The 13,704-nt window shown below is 38.1% G+C and overlaps 1 protein-coding gene across 10 annotated transcripts in view; it reads right to left on the bottom strand.

Annotated features, from left to right (window-relative positions):
- ENAH (ENAH actin regulator) overlaps positions 1-13,704 on the bottom strand; it is a 159,142-nt gene that overhangs the window by 18,083 nt on the left and 127,355 nt on the right. For 4 of the 10 annotated variants that reach the window (XM_055419798.1, XM_055419801.1, XM_055419800.1 and 1 more), the window contains 3 exons: positions 4,259-4,563; positions 2,299-3,102; positions 5-309 (listed from right to left, as the gene is read on the bottom strand). In XM_055419798.1, the coding sequence (XP_055275773.1) occupies positions 5-309; positions 2,299-3,102; positions 4,259-4,563 (1,414 nt within the window). The remainder of the gene's footprint in view (positions 1-4; positions 310-2,298; positions 3,103-4,258; positions 4,564-13,704) is intronic. The other 6 variants (XM_055419803.1, XM_055419805.1, XM_055419804.1 and 3 more) reach the window with 2 other exon arrangements.

The raw sequence follows: 13,704 nt of genomic DNA, 5'->3' as shown, positions 1-13,704 counted from the left end.
TTACCCGTGACACTTTCCTAAGTTTTGCTCCAGCAATTGCAGCTGCAAGTCCAGTTAAAGGGCGATTGTCTTCAGACATGGATCCCGAAAAAAATCCAGATGCAGGGAGGGGAGGAGCAGGAGGTGGAGGAGGAGGAGGGGGTACTTGATTGGGAAGAGGTGGTGGAGGCGGTGGGGGCGGAGGCCCTGAGGAAGGGAGTGGAGGGGGTGGAGGGGGTCCTGGGGGAGGAGGGAGTATGGCTGGTGCCTGGGCAGGACCTGGCGGGAGTGGAGGAGGGGGTGGAGGTGCAGGTGGTCCCAAGACAATGCCTGAGAGAAAGAAATGTTAAGACCGTCAATGATAAGAGCCCCGTTACACTATCTCAGGAGGAAAGGCATGTAGAGTGACATGCTAAATCAAACATTTATGACAAATTTATGAGCTCAATTTACATAACAGTTAAAATCCAAGTCAGTATTAAAAAGATACTACTACAAAAAAAAGATAGTAAAATTTAAAGCCAAATCTTAAGCTAACTACTTAAACGTAGAATGTTAGTAATAGAACTTTGAAACAGATCGTCTAATTAGGTTTGTTTTTTTTTCCCATTCATGGGGATTTGGTAAATAAAATAAATGCTTATAAAATTTGGGATGGAGGTAGCATCACTGAAAAGAGAAATATATGTATAGGTTGGCTGTTAGCGTTATTTGAAATAACGGACCCAAAATAACCTGGATAAACCTTAAGAGTTGAGATAATAAATTCTACACTAATGAAACATATAGTGTACTTGCTTTCCAAAACTGCTGAACTGCAAACATGAAAGAAGGGAGGGTCCCAGGCTTCAGTATCTCAAAAATATTCCATACTTAAATACAGTGCATAAAGAGAACTGAGAATAACCGAAGCGAAGGAACCTTTACTGCATTACAATAAAAGGAAAACCTCAAAACAACTAACAGAAATAACCAGGAGACACAGAACTTGTACAGAGTTTTAGCCTAGAAGACGGGGGTGGGAGAAGGTCCAGGTCTTGTAAAATCACAAAGTAGTAGACAAGAACAAGAATCAGGAGACTGACCCTGGAGGTCCTTCCCCCTTCCTTAAAGGCTTAAAGGGGTGTTTTAGGACAAATAAAATGCTATTTGTGTATTGGGTGGTTAAGTTTTTCAAAACTGCTAACTTTGAACAGTGACACAAGCTGAAATGACAAACTCCTGGAAGAAAAACAGTGCTGGGCTGTCAATCTTCCAACAGAACTCTGAGGATACAGGAGGTGGGCTCTCTGACCTTGTCAAACTGTGCCTCTTTTGTCCAGCACTTCTTTCACAGGGATATTGAACTGCATCTATTAGAATTGTGATGCAATGTTTAACTAAAATTCAGCAAGTCAACATGAAAAATATATATACGGAGATAACAAGCCCCCTAGAACTACGATTTTTTTTTTTAAGGAGATGTGCTTAAATCCAGACTATAAAACTGCTTCTCTGTAAGTACAAATTTGTCATATTCCTTCCTGAATTTCTCACTAATTCCTATTTTAAAAAGGGAGGTGGTTTCTAGGAATTTTTTTTTATTTACTTACAGAACCAGGTCCTTCTCTACTTAGGAATAATCCATATCCCGAAGATTACAACCCCATTCCCTGTCACCGAGACAGCAAAATTCGAGCATGGGGAGTAGGGGGATGACTGCAGAGGATGCTACCGTCTCCCAACTATCCCTACAGGCTGCTATGTCTTAAAATCCGGACCATGGAATCCTTTGGGGCACACATCACGACTGCCCTCTCCCCACTCTGTGCAAAGTTGGGATGCTCTCCATGGTTTAGGGTGGCAGCCACCCCTGGAAGTCTGACAGGAGAAGCCCAATGCATACAGAAGGGGCCAAAAAGAAACAGGGTCCAAGATAACAACTATCCCAGAGGACACTCCTGGATGACACAGATCTAATGACTACAGTTGGGCACTAAACATAATCTCTATATTTCCCAAAAATTAAAGGAAGACACATCTGATTATATATTTATTGTGTGGACTAATGTGTCTAGTAATGTTTTCCCAGTGATTATTCAGAGCAATGTACAGAGACCCTGAAACACAGAAAAACACCTCCAACACTGCAGAAGAACCCAAATCTAGCTCAGTAGGGAAATTCCTCCTACTGATCCTCCAAATGCAATCAATCCAACAGAAAGAAACCCACCTTTAACTTTTTCAAAACCATCCTCCCCATTCTTCTAGTAAGTGAAGCTGCCTGGGGTGGAACATTTTCAAGGGGTTAGCGGTTAGTCGCGATAAGGGAAGCCTTACCCTGCTGGGCTGGAGTCTCGGCCGGCTGAGAGGCTGCCTGCAAGCCTGGCTCAGGAGCAGAGGAGTCTCCCAGCACAGAGTTTAGAGGAGTCTCCACAGAGGCAGGGGCAGCTGCAGAGGGAGAAGGGAGAACACTAGGCTTGGATGAGGGAGTTGAGGCAAGAGGGGTGCTCGGAGGCGGAGGAGGAGAAGCTTGAGATCCACAGTGTGAGAGTGGTGCGAGGGAAGGCAGTGGAGGCGGCGGTGGCGGCGGCGCTGCTGGCCCTGAGGTAGGCGGCGGAGACACGGGGTGCGGGACAGTGTCAAGCAGCCCGTTGGCTGCTGTTGGTGAGGGGGGCATCGGGGGCACAGGAGAAGAAACACAAACGGGGAGGACAGGCCTTGGACCAGTGGCTTTGCCTGGGGGGCTGCTAATCATTACTGGAGGAGATGGAGGGAGGGGTGAAAAGTTGGAAGTAGGCCAGGCACAGGGCTTCGCAGCTGGAGGCTGAGGAGAGGGTGTGTTCACAGGAGAAGAAGGTCGAGAGTTTTTGTTCGGAGGACGAGGAACTGTAGCATAGTGGGGAAGAACGGGGTGGAAGGCTGAACCGAGAGATGTCGCAAAACGCGTCGCGGGGTGTCGGAGTGGTGGTGTAGGGGGTGTGGAGGAAGGTGGCAAAGCGGTCACTACAGCGTATTCAGGAGTGGCCTCTGACACTGGAGCTGAGATGACTTTAGCGTATGATGGAGGAGGTGCTGAAGGAGGCTGGCAACTGGCATACTCAGCAAGTGGAGCACTATACAGGGAGCTGTCGGAGGATGGAGCTGGACAGAGGTAGAAAGCAGCGGCGAAAGACAGGGTAAAAAAGGAGAGAGAAAAAGGGAGCTAGTAAAGCCACAAAACCAGCATTCAGACAAAATGTACAAATGTAGACTACAGTTAGTTCCAGAGAATTAAAGCACATGTGCAAATACCTGACTTCACTCAAGAACGTTTTAACTTACAAATAAATTTTGAGATCCAAAAGACGGTGTGTTTTCTTTAAATCAAGTAACAGATCAGTAAATTAAACTGATTAGCTTATTCTTACAGCAAAAAAATACAATCGTCTTAACCTTCATTATTTTATCCACTAAAAGGACATTAGCATTACATGAATAAGATCACAGAGAAGAGTAAGTTGTTTTTTAAAAATAATAGAGAAACTAGCAAAAAGTTCATCCGAGTAAGGGCTAGAAACCCCCAAATTCAATGACCATTTGTGGAAAAGTTATGTTGACTATAATCCCAGAAAATAACTAGGCAATCAAAACAAATGAATTAACTCAACAAACCAATCAATATTTAATCAATCCACACTGAGACTTTAGATATAGATCATATGGAATAGAAAAATTCTTAAATCCTATAATAAATGTTAATTTTAATGAATGTCAAAATACTTCGAATTTTTAGTCATATCTTTACCCTTACGTCCTTCAATAAAATTCCATCATATTTAGTAATTTTCACTAATTTTTCACAGTATTAAAATATGTTTACATTACTAGTCAGCTTTAGAGATGGTATTTTTTAACTTGCTGTTTAAAACTTGAGAACACAATCAAGCAAATTTCTGGAAAGCTACAGTATTCAAGAAAATTGAAGCAACCTCAAAAGGGAAATATTCCAAATTCATCTAACACAAAAAATTTCCCATGAAAATAATTTACACTTTATAGCCAATTTATAGGCAGTTAGAAGAATTAGAATGCCAGAATATAATTTTCCAAGAGCTTTAAGTCTCCAAGCAATAAAAGCAACACAGAGAGAAATTAAAAAAAAAAAAAGATAAAGTAGCAATCGCCACATATTTCTGATTTTGAATCGTACTGCTTAATCCCAAGAATCTCAAATGCTAACATTCTTCCTAATTTATGACCCACCAAACACCATCGAGCTCAGACATCAGGAACACAGAACAGTCTGTAAACTTCTTACCAGTATTTGATATTCTCCGCTCTCGCTCCCACTCCAGCTGCTCCCTCTCTAGTTGCTCCTGCCGCTCTCGTTCCTGCCTTTCCCGGTCCAGTCTCTCCAGCCGCTCCCGGTCCAGTCTCTCCCGCTCCAGGCGATCCTGACGTTCCCGCTCTTGTCTCTCTCTCTCCAGCTGCTCCTGTTCCAGCCGCTCCCTCTCCAGCCTCTCCCTTTCTAGCCTCTCCCTCTCCATCCTCTCCCTCTCCATTCTTTCTCTCTCCAGCCGTTCCCGCTCCAGCTCCTTTTGTCGTTGCTGTTCTTGTAGTTGCCTGAAATTAAGAAAGTAAAGAGTAGGCAATTATGGCTACTCACAATGAAAAACCCATTCTTTTCACAATGAACCTACAAGAACCTTATTTCTGATTTAAATACAAAGCAGTGTAGACCATGCAATCAACATCTCTCCTTCCACGTGAAGAAGGACTATGTTCAGTAGAGACAGCTTATGTTACATACAAATGAAAAAAAAGGTATCTTATTAGGATCATTTTTGCTACTTCAGCACATTAAACTAATATCACATTTTATCCCACACTTTTCCTGAATAAAGTGGTCCAAAGAAATAAATAACTGAACACACCACTTTAATGACCAAGACATTATTTCATTTAATGAAAATATTACTAATTTGTAATTACCCTCCTAAAATGACATCAAATTTTCATTGTACAAATTATACTTTATCATATCAGAAAATACAATGGCTAGTAACAGCAATAGCTCAATAAAAGTTTGGTGAGTGGGGAAAAAACAGTTAAGAGAAGAAATAAACTTTAAATCATATTAAGTCTCATATCCAGAGGTCAGTATAATTAATATTTTGGCATTCATGCTTCCAGCCTTTTCCTCATGTAAAAACACATGAGGAATATGAGGAATAAACCAAAAACAAAATAAAAGAGTATTTCTCTACCACTCTGAAATCTGTTTTCCTTTCTCCCACCTGATATATTGTAAAAGGTATTTAATGCACTGAGTAAAGTTTTGCATCTTTACTTTTCATGCCTGTGTAGTATTCCACTGTTCAGTTGTTCACAGTTTGAGCAGTCTCCTATGGTACAACATGTTAGCCTAATACTATTACTAATATGGCCATAAACATTTATCCTCACATATCTTTGAACACTTTTCTAACTGCTTCTTAAGCATCACCATCCACACAAATTTGCTAGATGAAAATATATAAACATCAAGATTTTTGATACACAGTTCCAAATTGTCTTCAGCAATAGTGGTGCCAATTAACACTTGCCAGCAGTCCAACAGTATATGAAAATACCCACTTTTCTTTCCTTTTACTAACACTGAACACTATCATTGTTTTTATTTTTTTATCATTGTTTTTAATCTTTGCTAATGATTGATATCATGCAACAGTTTTCATTTAATTACTTCTGATGTTAAATATTTTACAATTCGTTTACTGATTTTTGTATTAGTAATGACTGCATATGTTCTTTGATCAGCTTTCTCTTGGGAGAGTTACTACTCCATATTTCTTTTCTATATTAAAGGTAACAATGCTTTGTCACACGTTGGTCATAGGCATTAACTTTTATTATGGCTTTGTTCCTTTGATTTTAAAAGTGTTGTTTTGTAATATGGCTTTTAATTTTATATAGAAAATCAAATAATATTATTCCTTTATGTAACCTGTTTTCAATATCCTTCTTAGGCAGCCTTGTTCCACAAAAAGATTATATAGTTGCTAACACTTTCTTTTCATACTTTTATTTTTTACAATAAAAGCCTTAGCTCATATGAAATTTGTCTTGGGCTTAACATGTGAAGAAGTGACCTATATCACAACACCTATTATTGAATATAGCCCTGATTTAAGATGTCACCTTTACACGTGCTGACTATTACTGAACTTCCAGAACATTCTGGAGCATGGATCTGCTTGTCTGGCAAGGCACTAATATCTTTATGCTTTGATACCCAAAGTATACTTTAATATTTACTAGGATGCAGCCATTCTTATTACTCTTTGAGTTTTTCTAGATGATTCTCAGATATTTAACTCTTTCTAGGTAAATTTTAAAATCACTTTGTTAAATTTACCCTGCCAACATCTATGCTTTCAATCCTATTAATGTTTCATTAAATTAGAAAAACGGTCATGTTTTTATCTCCTTATCTAAGGAAGTATAGAATGTCTCAGTATTTATATTCAATTCGACTAAAAATCTCAACTCTAGAACTTCAAATGATGACTATAAAAATATCTGCAATTATACTAAAACCTGCAGAAGCTTCCTGCATGTGGCTCTAAAATAGCTTTTACCTTCCATACATAATATGATAGAGCAAGAAGATGTACCCAAGTATCCAGCTCAACTTAAACGATTGAACTGCTATAAAAATTAACCGGCCCTAAGATTTAAAATAAAAGGTTACATTCATCTTACACATGAAATATTTCAAAGCATTGGCAGGAAGATGAAATGAGATAGTATCACGAAAGCTCTTTAATAAGTACCTGGAGCATAAGAACACTCAATAAATGTGAGCTATAGTAATAAATGTTTGGAAATTTCAAATTGAGACTTTCCCTGGACTGACTGATAAGCTGACTGGGTTCTGACTAGAGGGAGGACTACATGATAGAAATGTGTATGCTGTCTTTTGTTCCTCCCAGCAGTATCAATAAACCAATAAAATCTTTCCATAAATCTCTACCTTTCATGTTTCCTTAACTGATTATTAAACAAAAAGAAAAGTCCAAGCACTCTCCTATTAGCACAAAAACACGAAGCTTCTTTCTGGACAGATCATCATACTCAGTAAATACAAGAGAAAAACAGAAGACACCTATGGTAGTCCTGCTTATGAGAAATAGCTGCTTAAAAATACTGAAAAATAATAAAATCTAATTTTTAGGGTACATTACTGACTTCATTCTACTATTTGATAAAATACTAGCTGCCAAAGTTTCTGAGGGATAATGTTATCACTGTAGGGATGAGGGCAAGAAATAAGGTGTATTCAGAAGAATGTTTTTAATAATAAGACAAAATTATTATTTTTGAATAACTGGCATCTAACGAATAAACTCAGCTAGGGTTTACATTGCATTTGAAATATACAACACTCATCAAAAAATAAGAGCATATTAAATGTAACACTCTAAACAACCTACTGGGTCCTGAAGACAAAAGATATACCCATATTACTCTAATCAGAATATATGTGAAAACAGAAGCTAGGGGGAAGTATTTAACTTTTAATGTAGCTGTACTAAGATCTATGATTAAAATATTCAATTTATTAGGCTCTGTTACAATCCTGTGCTACCTCTTTCATTTTATTCTATCAAAATAATACAAGCACACAGCTTTTAAAGTCTGTAAGAAAAAAATAGCAGTTCACTGCTCCAACCCTCCCATCTCAGTTTCCAACATATCAGAGATAATCACTGTCAACTCTTTTGGCTGTTTCTTTAGATATGTCAGTTCTTTTCATTATTTTAATTTTATAAAATATGTCTACTGACACAAGATGTCTCTTTCAACTCCCTCACCACACACAGGCTTTTCTCAATATAGTCATGGGAAAATACTGATTTTTGGTTATATCAATATTCATTCAGAGTTTACATTATTAATATGATAATGTAAATGCTGTTCACAGCTGAATCACATAGTACTCTAAGAGTACATTTCATTTCTCATCCAAATTCTTGGTGTTTTTTTTTTTAACCTCCCTGTTAATGGCTGCTTTTCTAGACCACTTTTAACACAAAAAATAAGCTTAAAGCACAGGTAGAAGGCCAGGTATGAGTAAAGTGAATCTGAAAGAATTATTAAATAATGGCATTAACAACCAATGTATCCTGACTTCAAAGAACAGTTCCACATGTCATAATACCTGGGTTTTCAGGCTATGAAAGAAAAGGAATATACTGACGTAAGAAAAGAGCAGAATGCCAGAAAGATCATCCAAGTTCACTGACAGAAGACCGAAGTGGGCGAGTCCTACAGCAGCGGGAGATTCTGTTATTTATTTTTTTGATTTGAAAGGAATAAAGATGCAAGAAAGAAAAGAAGTGTTTGAAGTCTCTAATTTTTAGCCTGCTCACTGAAAAGAAACACATCTAAACATATTTTCCCAAGTTGTGTGTCAAAATCTCAGGCTTACAAATCCATAGTGCAATGAATAATTCCCACCTAAATTGGATGGTATATATAAATCTACTGACTTACATGTTTTGACTCCTAAAGCAAGACATTTGTATATCTTTTTAGGGGGACCGTTTCCAAATTTATAAACTCTGCTTTTCTTAGAAATATCACTGCCAACTCACACACTAGAAATGCACAGGATTCTTCTTCCCGGAGTTCTGACTACAAATGACTGTTTCCAAGTTAAAATTTTTTCAAAGTACACAGGCCCTAATTCTGAACGATGGAAACATTCTAGAGACTGATTTTTCTTTTGGATATGCATTTTACAGCAATTTAAAAGTTTCTGAGAAAATATATTTTTTCATAAAAAAAAAAAACCAAAAAACAGTGCAAATGACTAATATTATAGCCATAGAGCATTTAAAACTATCAGGAAAAATTCTTCCCACCCGCAAATTTCTTCCTGAGAAGAGTTATCCCCAAATGTAAAGAAAAGGCACAAAGCACCAGGCAACAATAAGATCAACAGCTTTTTTATATACTTGAACACATATTTAGTTCATGTTAACTCAAAGACTTATTTTTCTTATAGCAAGCAAAATCTATATAAAAATTTGAAAATACATTTCATTCAGCCTTATGTATAACAAAAAAATAGCACTAGGTAAATGAAAAGTAATTTAAATTCCAACATAATGAAGTAGGAGGGTGGATCAGGAAAAATGTTCCAGGTTGCTAACATTCAGTAACACTAATGCTACCAACATTTGACAGAAAATAAAACCGCATAAAGAAAATGTGGGCATTTCAATTCTCTATTAGGAAACAAACAAACAATGGATATAACTAAAATATTACAAAATTCCTGAGACAGGAGACAATACTCACAGGAGAAGGCGGTCAACCCTTGGTCCATCCTGCCTCTGAAGGCTAACCGGAGGACAGTATACTCTCATCGCTGCAACTCCTACTTCTGTGCTAGAGTTATTACTCCCCTCTTATAATTTTCAGGTAGTAGTGGTGATTTGCAAACTATTTATAGGTACTAACTAAATTAAGTTCTATGCTGAGACTGACACAGGACTGACTCATGTTTCTTAGAATATGTTTTTTCATCAGTCAGCCAAAGAAGTCAAATTAATACTATGAGTAGGAATCAGAAATTGGTATTAACAAATGACACACAATATATGAATAGAAAGCTATACTATCATCATCTTACTACAGCAAAAGTATTGGACTAATAAGATTTTAACATCTAAGGTAAACATTCATTTTATCAACTCAATTTTACCCTCATGAAAAATTTTAAAAGTAAACTTGCAAAATAGTTTAAAAGGTCAAAGTGTTACAGAGTTTATAATAAAACACTAATCCAACACTCACAGAAAACTAACCAAATTGATGGCATGGATCACAGCCTTGTCTAACTCAATGACACTATGAGCCATGCTCTGTAGGGCCACCCAAGATGGACAGGTCATGGAGAGTTCTGACAAAACGTGGTCCATGGAAAAGAGAATGGCAAACCACTTCAGTATTCCTGCCTTGAGAACCGCATGAACAGTACGGAAAGGCAAAAAGATAGGACACTGAAAGATGAACTCCCCAGGTCAGTAAGTGTCCAATACGCTACTGGAGAAGAGTGGAGAAATAACTCCAGAAAGAAAGAAGAGACGGAGCCAAAACGAAAACAACTTCTAGCTGTGGATGTGACTGGTGATGGAAGTAAAGTCTGACACTGTAAAGAACAGTATTGTGTATCACAGTAATTCAAGTCTATGCTCCAACCACTAATGCCAAATAAGCTGAAGTTGAACAGTTCCATGATGATCTACAAGACCTTCTAGAACTAACACCCCAAAAAAGATGTCCTTTTCATCATAGGGGACTGGAATGCAAAAGTAGGAAGTCATGAGATACCTGGAATAACAGGCAAGTTCAGCCTTGGAGTACAAAATGAAACAGGGCAAAGGCTAACAGCGTTCTGCCAAGAGAATGCACTGGTCATAGCAAATACCCTCTTCCAACAACACAAAAGATGACTCTACACATGGACATCACCAGAAGATCAATACTGAAATCAGACTGATTATACCCTTTGCAGCCGAAGATGGAAAAGCTCTATACAGTCAGCAAAAACAAGACTGGGAACTGACTGTGACTCAGATAATAAGCTCCTTATTGCCAAATTCAGACTTAAGTTGAAGAAAGTAGGGAAAACCACTAGACCATTATAATTATACAAATCCCTTATAATTATACAGTGGAAGAGACACAAAGTCAAGGGATTAGATTTAATAGAGTGCCTGAAGAACTAAGGATGGAGGTAAGAGACATTGTACAGGAGGTGGTGATCAAGATCATCCCCAACATCCCCAAGAAAAAGAAATGCAAAAAAGGCAAAACGGTTGCCTGAGGAGGCCGTACAAATGGCTGGGAAAAGAAGAGAAGCAAAAGGCAAAGGAGAAAAGGAAAGATATAAGCATCTGAATGCAGAGTTCCAAAGAATAGCAAGGAGAGATAAGAAAGCCTTCTGCTCAGTGATCAATGCAAAGAAATAGAAGAAAACAATAGAATGGGAAAAACTAGAGATCTCTTCAAGAAAATTAGATACCAAAGGGAACATTTCATGCAAAGATGGGCTCAATAAAGGACAGAAATGGTACAGACCTAACAGAAGCAGAAGATATGAAGAAGAGGTGGCAAGAATACACAGAAGAACTGTACAAAAAAGATATTCATGACCCAGATAACCATGATGGTGTGATCACTCACCTATAGCTAGACATCCTTGAATGAGAAGTCAAGTGAGCCTTAGGAAGCATTACTACGAACAAAACTAGAGGAGGTGATGGAAATCCCATTGAGCTATTTAAAATCCAAAAAGATGATGCTGTGAAAGTGCTGCATTCAATATGCCAGCAAATTTGGAAAACTCTGCAGCGGCCACAGGACTGGAAAAGGTCAGTTTTCATTCCAACCCCAAAGAGAGGCAATGCCAAAGAATGCTCAAACAATTGCACAACTGCACTCATCTCATACAATAGCAAAGTAATGCTCAAAATTCTCCAAGCCAGGCTTCAACAGTACGTGAACCGTGAACTTCCAGATGTTCAAGCTGGATTTTAAAAAGGCAGAGGAACCAGGGATCAAATTGCTAACATCCATTGGATCATAGAAAAAGGAAGCAAGTTCCACAAAAACATTTACTTCTGCTTTCTTGACTACGCCAAACCGTTTGACTGTATGGATCACAACAAACTGGAAAATTCTTCAAGAGATGGGAATACCAGACCACCTGACCTGCCTCCTGAGAAATCTGTATGCAGGTCAAGAAGCAACAGTTAGAACCAGACATGGAGCAACAGACTGGTTCCAAACTGGGAAAGGAGTACGTTAAAGCTGTATTTTGTCACCCTGCTTATTCAACTTCTATGCCGAGTACATCATGCAAAATGCTGGACTGGATGAAGCACAAGCTGAAATCAAGATTCCCAGGAGAAATATCAATAAACTCAGATATGCAGATGACACCACCCTATGGCAGAAAGCAAAGAGGAATTAAAGAACTTCTTGATGAAAGTGAAAGAGGAGAGTGAAAAAGCGGGCTTAAAACTCAACATTCAAAAAAGGAAGATCATGGCATCCAGTTCCACCACTTTATGGCAAATAGATGGGGAAACAGTGCAAACAGTGACAGATTTTATTTTTTGGGCTCCAAAATCACTGCAGAAGGTAACTGCAGTCATGAAATTAAAAGACGCTTGGAAGGAAAGCTATGACCAAACTAGACAGCATATTAAAAAGCAGAAACGTTACTTTGTCAACAAAGGTCCGTCTAGTCAAAGCTATGGTTTTTCCAGTAGTCATGTATGGATGTGAGAGTTGGACTATAAAGAAAGCTGAGCACCGAAGAATTGATGCTTTTGAACTGTGGTGTTGGAGAAGACTCTTAATAAGAGTCCCTTGGACTGCAAGGGGGTCAAACCAGTCAATCATAAAGGAAATCAGTCCTGAATATTCACTGGAAGGACTGATGCTGAAGCTCTAATACTTTGGCCACCTGATACAAAGAGCTGATTCATTGGATAAGACCCTGATGCTGGGAAAGATTGAAGGCAGGAGGAGAAGGGGGTAACAGAGAATGAGATGGTTGGATGGCATCACCAACTTGATGGACCCGAGTTTGAGCAAGCTCTGGAAGTTGGTGATGGACAGAGAAGCCTGACATGCTGCAGTCCATGGGGCTGCAAAGAGTCAGACATGACTGAGTGACTGAACTGAATCCAATACACTAATCCTCTTCTCAACTCTTCATCACTTCTGATTTCTCTCCCCAGAAACAACTACATTCAACACTTTTGATATTTATGTTTCTAACTAATTTATTTGTTTAGAACAAATACTTCTTAGTCTTTCAGATTTAGAAGTTATCTACTGACTTAGTATTACATAAATGATTTAATTCCCAGACCCTCTAACCCTCCTAAAAATCTTATCTTCCTTATTCTCCCAATAAAGTCATGACAGCACTTTGGATACATCAGCAGCCACTTAACTTACTCATACTGACCATATTTACTTTCCAGAACAATTCCTTTTTTTTAACAGTGGTGTTAAAAAGGGCTATTTTCAGAATTTGATTCTTTTCTTCTATACCTACTCCAAACTCTCCATCAGAACTCTAGACCCTCTCGATGGGGTCAAATATATCAGGTGATCTATTTTTGTTTGTTTGCTTACTCTTTTTCTTTCCCCCAGAAAATTTTGGCCCATCCTACAAAGCTACAGGGGTAGAGATGAACTAATGCCACAGAGAACTTGTGGCCCACAAAGTCTAAGACCTTTACTGTCTGGCCCTTTTCAGAAAAAGTCAGCACCCCTGACCATGATCAAGTCACTGAATTCCAGGAAATTTCCTTATATTATTTGTTTGCAGATCCCATTTCCTCACATTTTTGTTCTTTGGTCTCCTAAAATTCCTATTATTTGGTTGGTGTGCCACCTAATCTGATCTTCTTTTATTTTTATCCCCTCATATACTATCTCATATACTATATATTCATATACTGTTTTACAGCTATTTTCAGGACAATTTTCTCAATCTTATTTCTCAAATCTCCTATTATTAAAATAAATGCTGTTTCAAAAAATTTTTCTAAGTACATTTCCTTACACTCTGATTCTTTTTAAAATATATATGTGTGAATCTATATTGCATATAGATATAAATATCTATATATGTGTGTGTATACAGATACACACATAAAGATATATACA

Source organism: Moschus berezovskii, chromosome 17 (assembly GCF_049115385.1).
Source record: "Moschus berezovskii isolate FMDL1 chromosome 17, NW_MosBer_1.0, whole genome shotgun sequence".
NCBI lineage: Eukaryota > Metazoa > Chordata > Mammalia > Artiodactyla > Moschidae > Moschus > Moschus berezovskii.
This window is presented reverse-complemented; position numbering and strand designations above follow the sequence as displayed.